Source organism: Equus przewalskii, chromosome 25, assembly GCF_037783145.1.
Source record: "Equus przewalskii isolate Varuska chromosome 25, EquPr2, whole genome shotgun sequence".
Taxonomy (NCBI): Eukaryota; Metazoa; Chordata; class Mammalia; order Perissodactyla; family Equidae; genus Equus; species Equus przewalskii.
In genome coordinates, this window is record NC_091855.1 from 4,323,230 (window position 1) to 4,336,915 (window position 13,686).

Here is a 13,686-nt window from a genome sequence, read left to right on the forward strand (position 1 = left end):
GAAGTTAAAAAAAAAAAAAAACAACCCTTAATCACATTAAGATAATAGAGACAAGGAATTCTTGTCATTCTCATTTTCTCTGAGGTACGAGTTCTTCCCTTCTCACTGAAAAAATTGATCTATGTTAAAAACATCCTTATAAAGTGCCTAAGAAATCGCTGGGGTCTGCAGCAGGGGGAAAAGCAATGGTCATTAGGCTCTCAATGTTCAATTTCAGAGCAATCCTGATGGAAATCACGAACACCTTCCATGCCACAGTCAATGACATCTAGTTCATCCGTAGATTAGAGCACAAAAAATTTAAAAAGGAAGTTCGCTAATTTTCTCTTTGACCTACAAGAAACATGTTTTGGGAAGGAGAGGCTGACGTGGGCTTCTCATTCACAGATAGTGGTGTAAAATTAAACTGGACCCAATGCTGTGCTAGAACCATTTTAATATAATTATACATATCTGCCAAATCCAGGAAGAAAAAGTTTATGCATATATAACTTTTCCAGTTAACATCTGCAAGCATAAACAACAATGATCTCAGTTTATAAATTCATCATGGTCAGAGCAATTGACCGATGTCTCTTTACTGCTGGGCTTACCAACAGTAAATTACAGATGAATTAGTGTCCTTTTGCTTGTCTTCTCTTACTCTCCTCATCCAGAGACATTTTGTTGTCAAGTTTCAGTGCAGCTCACCTCCAGCCAAAGGTGGTAATCTTTTTAGATAAGTACTCAGTTGCTCTGAATTTTGCTTATAATTATAACCTATTTAATCACAGAAGAACCCCAGCAGAGGTGGAGTTCAAAGTTGCATACAATAACAGGAGATCACAGCTTTGAAGTCTAGCACAGATTAAAAACCACAGATGTACCATGTATATAAGACACACACTGATTGTCTCTTAAACTACATATTGACTCCTTATGAACATTATTTTTTAAATAAAGTAGTGCATCTAGGACAATCAGTCGCACAATTCACACAGCCCTGAAAAGTTTTTCAGTGCCAACTACCAGTTGGTCATGAAACGTGAGTGAGCTCGAGACACTGTCCATTCCTAAGATTCAACCAAGGATTGGCTAAAACATTGGAACACCTCTGCTTAGGAAGGCTATGTCCTTCCCTCCTTTCCCTCACAATTTAGTTTTGTTTGTTTATTTTTGGTGGTGTTTGGTTGCACATGGCTAGAATGCTTTTGATCACTTTGCAAATCAGAAAAAACAGTGACCTAAAACTATGACAGGACCTTAAGCAGATTGGTTTGTCCATTTCAGGTTGCTGGTTGGCAGGCCCCTCAAAGGCCTTCATTTTTCCTTCTATGCCTCCTGGAACATTGATCAGAAGATGAGTCTGAGCATCATCCCATCTAACTCTTTTAACCAATGCCTGGCTAAAACTGGAATGTCCAGCCCAGTATATTTAAAAATCACCCACAAAAAGAGGTTCTACAGGTCTTCACAAAACCTGGAATTTCCACGAGGATGTCTGATCTTTATAATCCAAGCAGTCAGCATTGAAGTTAAGCTTCCAGGAGGCAGTTTGGTCCTTATAATCCAAGCAATCAGTGGTTGAGTTAAAGCCCAAGCTTGAAGCTCCATATCCCTGGGTGGAAAGAGAAGCTGGGGACTGATTGAGATGGCTGGTGACTGCATTGGTACCCATGGGGCTGAGTGTGGCCCCCGGTCCAGGAAGCTGGTGATGCATAGGGGTCAAATAAGATCCACAGTCCATGCCCCCAAAGTAGGAAGTTGAGCCAGCGTATCCTTGACTATAACCTGAAGCCTGAGTGTAGGTCATGGGATAGGACCTCTGCATGCAGGAGGAGGAGGTGGACAGGGGATCTGACAGTGGGGAGATGGAAGCTGGGCTCCAGATAGACACAGGAGCACTGCTGCTGGAAATGGCCGGGACTGCGGTGCTAGAAGGGGGAGTGAATTGGCCACTTGTTCCACTCTCTGAACTCACTTCCCGAGCTGGAGATGTCTTCTTTTTGGCAGGTCTCACTTTGTTTTGACCTCCGTTCTGTTGTTGCTGCTGCTGTTGGCGGCACTTAGCTCTTCGATTCTTAAACCATACCTTGAAAGGGAAAGAAACTTCTTTAATGTGGTTTCAATAACTCCTTAAGGACCAGAGTGGCTCCCAGATTATAATCTGTCCTCCATGGACAGGTGAGCTAAGCAGACAATCTTTCCTGCCACTGAAAACCTATTATATGGGGCTCCCATATCTGCTCCTGGAATTGCGAGAAAGTCGGAGAGGCTCTGTCTAAAACCACTTGGCCCTGTTTTACTCCTAGAACAGAACAATAAAATTTAAGATTATCACAGAAATATATGGCTAAAAATTTTCCACTTCCCTCCTATTTCACCTCAAACACACACAGACACATAGACCCACCTGTATTTTAGAACACTCTCACAATGGAATAGAATGTCTATGTCTTTGGGAGGGAAACACAAGAGAAGTGAGTGAAAACAGTTCTGTTGTTATATGCCGACAAGAACAGCCTGCATTCAAGCAGTCCACTGTCCATCCACCAGGGAGCAACTGCTAATTTGGAGATTGCTTCCATCACTCTTTTTGTCTCTTGAAAGACTCACCAAAGAAAACTCCTAAGAAGTGATCCTATTGAAGAAGGAGTCTATTTGTCAGACCTCCTCTGTGGTAAGTGGAGTGACTGTATGTACTCTACTTTGAGCTTGACGACAGGCTTCCCTACTAGTCTCAAGTCTGAGACTGGAGTCTGTGCCTTCAGGGTAGTGCCAGTCAGCACACACATTCAGTTTCCGGTACCTGTCAACTTGTGCCTCTGCGTGCAACTTTGAAAATTCTCTTTACCAGCCCTGTTCATGTTCTGCAATGAAGGAGCTGTGTTTGGTGTATAAGGGGGCTTATCAAAATAACTACCAGTATTTTTGGAGGGAAACTACAGGCATTTTCTGGGCAAGAAGTCCTTTGCTGTCCTCTTGAACGAGCTCCTATATTGGTGTCTCAACTGTGGTAAAAATGATGCCAGCAAGGCTGAGCCCAACATCACCAACCAGTCAGAGCCATGTATTTTCTTTGCGTGAAGACTTTCATTAAAGCCTTATAAGTGCTAAAACTTCTTCCATCCTATTTTGAAAAAGCCTCTTTTCTGGTTTGCAGTTCACACTGATGTATCCAGGCTGAAGGGCAGTCCCAGGTGGGTATGTGGTTTGGGTGCTAATCATTCTCTCCGGAGAACTCTATATGGGGCTTGCATTCCATTCCAGCAAAGTAGGGAGTTCACTTTCCCTCTCCAGCTTAAGGTCAAGTTAAGGGAGACTAAGGGAAGATAGGAGGGACCACAGTAGATATTATATTAATTATTTTATCTGCTAAATGGTTCAATCTGTAAGAAGTCAAAGAAAACATTCTTACTGTGTAATTTCTTTGGTAAGAGCACCAGCTGCTTCTAATGCCTGGCTCTACCACCAAATTGGTGTGTGACCCTGAGCAAGTCATTTACTCTATTCATCTGTAAAAATACTGGGACTATCCAGGAGCTAAGTTTCTTTCACCCCTAAAAGTAGATGAGAATGGGGAAGGACTTCCATACTGAGGAAGGGCAGAATTAAAATATTATGTGACTATCCTTGAAATCTGCCAAGTCTTGACCTCTGTCCACCAGGGACCCAGGGTTCTAGGGCTGAGCTTTATCACTGCAGCTAAATCGACAGGCTTACCTTGCAACCTGGGCCAGAAGACCCTTGCTTATAGGATTGCATGTGGGTGACGGGACAAAAAGGGGCGAGAGGCGACATCAGGCTCTCAAGGGGCCTTCGGAGAAGACTTTCCTGGCCTCCAGATGGAGCGTTTTCAAGTTTCAAGCCATCATTTGGTCCTCTCAAAGACCTGGGGCTCCCCTGGGTCTGCAGCATACACGGCGGGCAGGGGAGGGGTGGCACGGTCAGGAAGCCAGGAGGATGGTTCTGTCTACGTCTGCCCTACCTGCACCCTGGACTCGGGCAAGTTGATTTTCAGCGCCACCTCCTCCCGCATGAAGATGTCTGGGTACCGAGTCTTAGCAAACAGCGCTTCCAGCACGTCTAGCTGCGCCCGGGTGAAAGTCGTCCTCTCCCGGCGCTGTTTCCGGGGGGTGGCTGCGGGACAAGAAGCCCAGGGCCCTTTAGGATGGGGGAGCAGTTTCTCAGTCAAAGGGGTCTCTGTGGGAGCTCCGACTTCCCCACCCCCACGCCGCAGCACTCCCCGGTCCTCCCAGCCCTTCAACCCAGAGCCGTCAAGGTTCTCTCCAGCCCGTCCCCGGCCTGGGCTCCTGCAGGGAACACTCGACCCAGGATACACACTGCCCGTTCCAGGGGAGCCCCGCTCCGCCTGACGTCGGAGATGCTCCAGCCAGAGCGTGCTCGCAAAACAAATGAAATAAAAGGAAGACAAAAATCCAGAACCCCTCCAGAACCAACCCCTAAACCACGACACAAACAAGAAATCCATCCCGTGAAGTCAAAGGATCTCCGAGGACCGGCAGCTCGGATTCATAGGTCCAATCTCGATGCTGCTCGAGATCCTGGTTTTTAAGACTCCAACGGCCTTTGTTCCTCCATCTTTGAAATGGGGGCATATTTCAGACTTCTCTTTCTACGAGGATTTTCAAAAACAGATCTGAGCGGAAGAGAAAGCGCCGGCCCCCGGGGTAAGTCGCAGCTCCAGGGGTTAGAGGCGGAGGGCCTGGGGGTCAAGGGGGAAGCCCAGGCGTGGCGGGGAGAATCGAGGAGGAGACACCCACCCGGCTGGTCCAGGAGCGCACTTCCAGGAATTGGGCTTCGAGATGTGGGCAGGGGCTTCTCGCCCAGAGGACAAGGACAGTAACCTTCCACTCCCGCTCCAATGCGTGTCCCTCATTCACTCCAATTAAGAATAAAGCGATGGGATTTTCTGCAAGCGGTGTGGATCCACCCACTCGCTTCCCCTAGGCCCTGTCCGCTCCCTCGGCGGGTAAATGCCCTGTGGCTCTGACTTGCTTTCCAGAAGGAAAACCCAGTGGGGACCTCGCCTGGAGCTGGGGTGGGGACAGCGCGACCGCCACCCCTGGTGCTCCGGGGGAAAGGGTGTCACATCCCCACGGGGCGGGCGTGGGGAAGGGCGGGGCAGGAGTGTCGCGGGGCTCACTTACCCGGGTAGCCCACCGAGGGGTGCAGCAAGTCCATGCCCGATGTGGTCAGACTCAGCCCATTGACAGCGTAAGGCGGTTGCTTAAGATAAGACATCATGCTAAGGTTGTTTGGAGGCGCAAAGTCAGCCCAAATCTGGGGGACCCAGCCGGAAGGTCTCGCTTCGCCCGGGGTGGACAGATTCAGGGTCCTTGATGGGTGGGTTTGGAGTAGTGTAACTAAGGGCAAAGCAAACAAACAAACAGAGGTGCTGGTTTACTGCTTCGGAGGCAGCAGCTCTTCCACGTTCCACAACTAATTTAAAAAGAGCCCGGGCAGCGCAGGGCAGACGCTTTTAAAGGAGTTGCAGAACACCCCCTCCTCCCCAACCCCCCAGCTGCTCTGAAACTAGAGCGGATGGAGAGAGACCAGATAAACCTGTCTTCCCTACCCCCACCCTAAACTTAAAAAAAAAAAAAAAAAAAGTACCCGAAGAAAGCAATTACAATCTGCCTTCCCCGAAGAACAAAACCCCACGCCTTCAAATGCACACATTGCATTCCTATCCCCACATTTGCATAGGACTCATTGGCTGGCACTAGCTAATTGTCTCAAACAAAACTTGATTGGGGCCATTTGCAGAGACAAAGAACTCTTTGGCTAAATAAATAATGCTGATAACAAAGCCCATTGGTGAGAAACAAAGAAACAATTCAAGAAATCTACCTCTCCCCAAACTGTTGCCTTTCCAAGGCAGATTTTAATTATCTTAGCTTTTTACCACTTTCAACTGCTGGGAACCTAAAATGTCAACGCATTTGACATCTAAAATACCAATTTGTTAATCGACAAACTTGAGAAAACTGCTCGACCACTATTATTCCACATTTGAAGTCATTTCCAGTAATCATTTTCACCCAATTAGTAGTCTGGGTAATTAGATTTTGAGGTAAGTAACAGATTTATTAGGGTTTTGGAGAACCTTGATTATATGTGTCTAAAGGACGAAAGCTAAACAAACAAGTATTTAACTTTTAATCGACACCCATCAAATATTTAAACATATTGCAAAAAAAGTCCTCAAGATTAACATGGGCTTTGCTAGAAATTCTGAAGTAAAGTTAGAATCCCACCAATCAGATAATGACAGGCCCCCACATTTGCAAGTAGAAAGGGTGCGCATTTGTAGTGCCAGCCGCTGCCACGGCGATTTGATGTGTGGGGGCTGCAGATCCTGCAGGAGGCAAATTTTCAGACGTTTGGGTCCTCAGCAGCTACAGCAGTTTCCTGTTAACTCCAGCTGCCTTTGCACGTTTATAGTTTTGAAGAAAGTATATACACAAACACCCAAAGTTGTGAAACTAATAGAATTTCTCCCTACCTTTCAAGTTTCCTACAATCCTATAAGAAAAAGAGCTCAGGCAGGGAAAAGGAAAAAAAAGAAAAGTTATTTACTTCCTTCAGCTGAGTGTCTCTCACTCCCCCAAGCCAAGGGATCCAAAACGGATGTTAATAGAGCCTGGCAGTTTGCAAGTCTGGCTTTTATTTTCCTAAAAGATGGCACTTATCCTGCAAGGATCTCTACTTTGCAACTTTGACACTACGAGAGATTGCTTCAAAATGGCGGATACAAGATCAGGAGAAGTTCCCTCTCACTTTTACAGAGGTCCCACTGAGTTTTAAGGACTCTGGGTTTTCATATTACATTGCTTAAGAGACCAAGACACAAAATTCCACAAAGGGAAACCGGCTACTGCAACTTCTTCCTGATTTAAATTCAAAGCACAAAAATCATGCTTTTCCACCCTCAGATCTAATTTACTGTAATTTTATAAATGCCCTTCTTGGAGAAGTTTGTATGATCTCGTCAGTAAAACTAATTTACTTGCTCTTACAACAAAGACTTGATGTTTTCTATTCTTTTTCCTTTTCGCGACACAGTTATCTGGAGGCTGTGAAAATAATATTGCTTTAAAATACAGTTATTTACTTGTTTAAACAGCCTCCGAGCCCAAGTGTTGTTCTTGTTTAAAATCTCACTACACTGGAAAGTTCTGAAGCACTGTAGAAACACTAAAACCCCGTAGGACGCACGCATGAGAAACGTGGCAGTGCTCTCACACGCAGAGCTCTCATCCGACCAGAAAGCTGGACACTCCACACGTTAGAAAGTAGCACTTTCCCGCAGAAACGCCTCCCAGACAGAGCCACCAGGACAGAGACCCTTCGTGGAGCTCCTTGGCCCCTACCCTCGCAAAACGGCTAAAACTCTCAGGATAACTATTTTCGCTTTTACTACCGATCCATCTTTAAAAGAAAAAGACAAAAACTCCCCAAACAAAACTAGGAGGTACTCTCAACGGCCGGCCTAGGTATGCACTCCCCGGAGGAGAGGCCTTGGGCCCCTCCATCTGCTTTCATAGCCCTGCGAGGCCGCCTTTCTCCTCTCCTTTCTAAGCAGAGCCCAGAAGGGGAAAAAGAAATGCCTTTTCAAAACTATAAACCTCAAGACGACTGCTCACGAGGTGGCCCCTGGAGAACTCCTACCTCGAAGGAGCGGGCGGCAGTCACGCGGCGAGTCCCCGCAGCCGCGCCCGCACCTCCCGGCGCGAGTGACTGTGCGGCGTCCGTGCCCCGCAGCCCCGCAGCCCCGCAGCCCGCAGCCCCGCAGCCCCGCAGCCCCGCAGCCCGGCTCCGCTGCCCGCCGCGGCCGGGCCGCCTTATATCTAACGGTCAATTCGTGCAATCTGTCGCTCCCTCCCACCTCCCCCCCCTTGTTGTTTTTTTTTTCCTTCCAAGGAATCCATCTACCAGTTGCTGTGTCCTCGCTCAATAATAATTACCTCGTCCGAGAATTAATTATAATAAATGTTTTCTTGATAAACTAACGAGATAATCCGAGGGGCACACGTCCCTTAATTACAGGCCGCCCTGCTCAGCTCTGCTTCTCGTCCGGGCTGATTAATTTTCTGCATGATGGAAAGGAAACAAAACTACGCTGACTGGCGACTGGCCCGCGGCTCGGAAGACAACGACGAGGACGAGGAGAGAAAGAAACAGGAGGGACGTGGGCGCCGCGGACACAGCCGGCGACGGCCCCTCTCCGGCGAACTCGTGGCGAAGTTTCTGGCCTCGGGGAATCCAACAACTTGCCACCCGCGAGGGAGGGAGGAAGAAACGTGCCAAAAGGGTTGGCCTTGACTATTAATTATGGCGAGGAGAAAGCCCGGAATGAGCTCCGGGAGCAGAGGTCGGGCGTCTACCTGCCTTGGGGGGAGGAGTTTCCTCTCCAACTCTTCTCTTGTGCTAATAACTTTTGGTGACGGGAAGAAGTCCCCAGGTGAGCAGGAGAAATCCTGCCCCGAGGCTCTAGAATGGGGCGGGGGGGGGGGGAGGAGAATTTCGAGGAGCGACTTGCCCGTCCCCTCCCCAAGTAATCCACCACTGCAGGGTCTGCGCAGCTCGGCCGTGAGTCCCTGCACCCCACTTCTGTCTGTAAAAGAAAAAAAGCCAACTCGGTGGAATGCTGACGGGGGATTTGGGTTTCAAACAATGTGTCTTGAAATCGGACTAGGATTTCCAGAGTCACTTGAACGCATCAACACGAAGACTCCTTCGCAGTTTGCGGCGCGCCATGTCGCCGAGGCCAGGTGCAGGCTGAGACCTTCTGCTGGCTCTCCCTGGGCCCACCGAGAGCGGAGGCTGGGCCTCCGCGCACCAGTCGGCCCCGGCCCGCCCCCGGCCCACAGTCCCCCGCTGTCCCCGAGCCCGGGAGGGGAGCGCGGGAGCGCGCAGGCAGGCCCCGCCGCCGTCCGGGTCCCAGAACCGCCGAGAGGCCGCCTTTCCCAACCGAGCGGTTCCTATCCGCGGCCTCGGGCGGAGCGGGGACCACTCACCGCCGCTTCTGCCCGCCCCAGGTGCGCGCTGGGGGCTGCGCGGGGCGGGCCCGGAACCATCCCCGGCAAAGTCACATTGGAACACAACTCTCGTACGCTCGCTCGGCCTGGCGACCCACCGGGTCTGGGACCACAACACTCATGGGGCGTTATTGCACTCCCAGGTTTTTATGGGGTTGGGGAGTGGTGATCAACAAGAAAAAGGAGACCTGGAGGCCTTCAGAAGAGGCCGAAAAGGGAAAGCGAACCCTGGTGAGCTGCTCTGGGCTGGGAGAGAGGTGGAAGAAAAGAGCGAGCGGCGAGCACCGGCCGACGAGCTGCGGCGCTCCCCGCCTCCTCGGTTATCCGCTCGGCTTTCGTCTCCGGTTCATTAGGGTCAGGCAGGGCTGCGGCGGCGGCCACCGCGCCCGCGGACCCGCGAGCGAGCCGGCCCTAGAAGGAGCCTATCTTATTATTTTATTATTGTTGTTATTATTATTAGCATAATTATTATCCATCCATCTTGCTACATCTGCATCTTTTTGTCTCGCACTCTGAAAACGTCCTTGGGATCAATGCAAATGACCCCAACCACATCCGAAGGCCAAAACGCGAAGATCGCAGGGAGAAGGCTAGAATGGGCGTTGACATAAAACAAAACCGCAAACCAAACCCCTCCAAAACACCCCACATTAGGCTCTCAGGGTTTCCACGATGTTTTGTAGAAGCGGCGACCCCAGGAGCGAGCTCCCTCCCTTCCTGCCACTCCCGCCCTCATCTGCAGATCACAGATTGTTCGCAATGATCGTTATTACACCTTAAAAATGTATCCGGAAAAAAATACATCAGCCTTTTGAAGAACTCCACGTTCGCAAAGGTGCATCGGTCGGGTTATTGGAGGTACTGGGGTGATGGTAGGCAGAGGAACACACAGGTATGGATATAGACAGACAAACAAGGCAGACGGACACTTACCTTACAGCCTCCTGGAAGGTTAGAAAAAAATCAAATTATCCTTCAAAATTCCAAATAGCCAGCTATCCTAAAAGAAATCAAGAGTATTGAGTTAGAAACTTTGCGGTCTTCGCGCTTCCATAAAAAGTCAAACACAACGAAAAAAAATTTTAAAGAACCGAAAATGAGGAAAGTAGCTCGAGTTCGGAACGCGCGTGGGCCCTCTGCGATACATACAAAGGAGGCGTGAGGAGGGCTGCTCTAGCGATTTTTATTTTTAATAACAGTGGAGGCCGAGTTGGAGCTGAGGTTGGTTCCGCTCTCAGGCAGATTTGCTGAGAAAGCGCCTCTCTGGCAACTTTTTGACGCAAACTCTCCAACCAATGGCAGGGAGAGAATGATTGACACATCTAAGCCAGAGGGAAAATAATAAAAACACACAACAGGGGGAGGAAAACAGGCCGCTGCTGCACGGGGGGACGAGCAGGCAACAAATCCAGGCCTCCGACATTACCAGAATGTTCTTGAAAGACACTGGGCTCTGCTTAAAATATACATTATGGGCCAGAGCATGTGAACCAATTGTATAATTAAAATGATGGACAGGGAGGTCTCTCCTTACCTTCTCCTCTTCTTCCTTTCCTCCCTTCCTCTCTCCTCCCTTTTTTTGGTTTGTTTTTGTTTTAGCGAAGGGGAGAAAGGAAACCCATACGGTGCAAGATGGGAAGATAGAAATATTTAAGACTGGAGCAAGGATAGGGTGGGGAGTAACTGGGTTATCGCGTTCCCCGCTAGCAGTAAGTGTGTGTGGATCAGACGCAGAGAGCAAGTCAGACTGAGCTTAGAATCACGACGATGTGTTCTCAAACAGGGTCAGACCCCGCTGAGGGTACCAGGAAGGGGAAAGGAACCAGGCCTGGGAGTGAGGCGCGCGCGCGCGCAGGCAAGAGAGAGACGGAAACGCAAGTCCAAGAACAAACTATTTTCAAAAATTCAGTGCCTCTCCCACTCATTACGCCCTTGAAAGCATCTCCCGGTCCCCGGAGCCAGAGACCCGGGCTCCCGGGATCCGCGCAGGGTTTCGGAGTTTTAAAAAGCCCAAGGCAGGCTTCAAAGAACACGAACCCCGGAATCTAAGCCCACGGCCGGTTTGGGGAGGCAGCAGGAGCCAGGTCAGGATCTGGGGCGTGAGAGTGGGGTCCGCAGGACACTCGGGGAGGGAGCGAACGCTGGGGGCTGGCGTTGGAAACAATCCGAGTTTCCGCGTTAAAAGAAACGCCGCCCAGCGCGGCGGCGGGGCCTGGAGCTACCCAAGCCCAGGCGGCCCGAGCTGGGGCCGAGACCCGAGGACCGGAGCTTGTCGACACGGGGGACCGAGGCGGGAGAGCGACCCCGGGCCCCACTTTCCCTCCTGATGCCGAGAGCCGGACCCGACAGATTTCAGACAGACCCAAGTCGCTAGAAAAGCAGAAACGGATTGGCGGGGTGTGGGGGGCAAAAGTGGACCTGCTGGCGGGGTGTGAATGGGGGGGGGGGTGCAGAAGACAGCTCCCCCCAGCACTCCCACTGCCGGAAAAGAAAAATAAAACCTCTTCCTACACTCCCTCCCCTCCAACCACCACCGCGGCGAGTGGGCCCGAAGAAACAGCTCGCTGCCTTTAATTTGGGGACCTATGTTAATGAAGTCGGTAATTAATTCGTCGCTTTGTTGTCGGTTCTTATACTGTATGTGTAATCAAATGTGGCCGTCCTTGGGATTTACAGCAATTAACGAATTACGGGCGCGCGCTCCAGGCAGCCGGCGCTCGGCGGCCCGGCTGGGCGCGCGGCGGGGCCGCCAGCCTCGCAGGTGGCTCTGGAGCTTTGGGCCCAGGCGTCCCCACGAGCCCCGAGCGGCTCCGGGTGTGCCCAGCTCCTCCCGGGCCCTCCGAGACCGCCCCAGGCCGAAGAGACCCGTTGGCTGTCGCGTTCCCAGGAGTGGCGACTCTCTGGGGGCCCGGGCTGGGGGGAGGGTGAGTACGAACCTTTTTTCTCACCCGGCCCCCTCTGTACTGAAACACCTGGCGACTGCCCCAGAGGCCTTCAATGGGGGGGAGGGGGGGGGCGCGACAAATGCCTCCGGCGGTCTGGCAGCGCGGCGCGGGGAGGGAGCGCTCGGCCGGAGTCACCGTGCGTGCTTTCGGGGAAGGAAGGGCAAATACACCCCGCTCCCCTGAGCCGGAGCCTCATTCCTACTCCGAGAAAAGACAGTACTTCCCTCAGTTTGATCACAATGATGGTTAAAGCATCAGAGAACGAAAAAGAAAAATGGACGTGGTGGGTCTGGCGGAGGGGAAGAGCTGGAGGGAGGCCTTGGGGACAGTGGGGGCGGGGTGGGGTGGCGAAATATCACAACACGCGCTTGTGATCCCCACGAAGTAAGCGAAAAATTTTAGACTTGGAGATCTAACTGCTGTGGGGTGCAGTGTGGTGGGAAACCCCTCAAGCCCGACGTGGAGGTTTGCGATGTCCTCTCAGACGCGGGGGCAGCTGAACCTCCCGGAAAACTCCCGCTCTCTGTTCGACTGGGGCAGATTTGGGCGCCGCGGGCCGTGGGAGGGCTCTTCCCTCCCCAGCGGCCGGGGGCAGACAGCTCCCGCTTCTGCTCTGCCCTCCAGTCCAATAACTTCGCAGAAATGCGGGACCAATAAACCACGAGTTGGAAATGGACAGTGTTAAATAAACAAGGGTCTCTTTAAAATTCTCATCCACTTCAGATGTCTAAAGTAAGATTGTGATGATTTTGTCACGGTTTGGTAAATTTACCCCTTTAAGAGGCTTTCATAAATCCCAGAACACACCTTCAGCCAGATTTGAATATAGATTTAGGTTTTAAAACCCAGAAGCTGGAAACACTGCTTTATCAAAGAGAATTTCCCTTTAGCTTAGCAATGTGCTGAAGCTCTTAAAAGATTGGATCTGAGAGAGAGAGAGACAGAGGGGAGAAAGAGAACTAGAGACAGAGAGAGGCAGACAAAAAAAAAAAAAAAAAAAAAGACTTTCTTTTTCTTTCTAGAGGAATTCTGCCCAGACTCTGCAGCAGTTCGTAGCAAGCAAGCTTTCTCCTGAGTGTCTCCTGGAAAAGTTGCAAAATTGCTCTTCACCTGTAAGAACATGCTTTTTATCTTCCAGTCTCTTCTTGTCAATTCGGAAATTGCAGACAGCCGGGCTCAGGTACAGTCCCCACAAACCCTACTCTAGGTCAGGACAAAAGCCACTGGCTTTGGAGGCAGGAGGGGGCTGGGCTGTTGTACTGAAAACCTTAGAGGCTTGGTGGGAGAAAGACTCCTTGGATGAAAAGTCTAACTCTTGATTTCCAGTAAGTCCTTGAACTTCCCATACTTGCTATGTGGTCATTGTATTTTCTGTTCATGTTTAACTTTTTTTTTCTGTGTCCTGTGTCTTTTGAAAAAATTTTTCTGTGAATCTGACTTATGATGGCATGCTTTATGTTTTTGTAATTTTCATTAACAAGTGGATGGTTTTAATTGCCACGAGTACAATTATCTGGCTATGAATATGAGATGTAAGCATTCAGAAGCTAAATTAAGAAAACCAATACACAGGGATTCAAATTATTTGTCAGCGCTTGCATGCAGTTTCCAAACTATGGCTGACGTGTATTTTGAAATCTAGATTCTCGTCTGGTGCTAGCTCCGCTTACTTTCTCCACTCCACATGCCAGACCACT

At 50.1% G+C, this 13,686-nt stretch overlaps 1 protein-coding gene and 1 long non-coding RNA gene across 2 annotated transcripts in view; one reads left to right on the forward strand and one right to left on the reverse strand.

Moving 5' to 3' along the window:
• Positions 1 to 424: 424 nt before the first annotated feature.
• On the reverse strand, positions 425 to 10,282 carry OTX2 (orthodenticle homeobox 2). The gene is made up of 5 exons (XM_008536587.2): positions 10,194 to 10,282; positions 9,978 to 10,044; positions 5,151 to 5,366; positions 3,968 to 4,119; positions 425 to 2,071 (listed from the first exon to the last, which is right to left on the reverse strand). The coding sequence occupies exons 3-5, from the start codon at positions 5,245 to 5,247 to the stop codon at positions 1,451 to 1,453; spliced, it is 870 nt and encodes a 289-aa protein (XP_008534809.1). The 5' UTR covers positions 5,248 to 5,366; positions 9,978 to 10,044; positions 10,194 to 10,282; the 3' UTR covers positions 425 to 1,450.
• A 2,742-nt stretch (positions 10,283 to 13,024) lies between these two features.
• LOC103561783 (uncharacterized) overlaps positions 13,025 to 13,686 on the forward strand; it is a 114,383-nt gene continuing 113,721 nt past the window's right edge. Inside the window, exon 1 of the long non-coding RNA XR_011532881.1 lies at positions 13,025 to 13,169. This is a non-coding gene — a long non-coding RNA (uncharacterized lncRNA). The remainder of the gene's footprint in view (positions 13,170 to 13,686) is intronic.

Coding starts and splice junctions, on each gene's coding strand:
- OTX2 (XM_008536587.2), bottom strand. CDS start 5,247: ATGATGTCTTATCTTAAGCAACCGCCTTACGCTGTCAATGGGCTGAGT. Junction 4,120..5,150: donor CCCCTCGGTGGGCTACCCGG/GTAAGTGAGCCC, acceptor CTTGTCCCGCAG/CCACCCCCCGGAAACAGCGC. Junction 2,072..3,967: donor TGCCCGAGTCCAGGGTGCAG/GTAGGGCAGACG, acceptor TTCCCTTTCAAG/GTATGGTTTAAGAATCGAAG.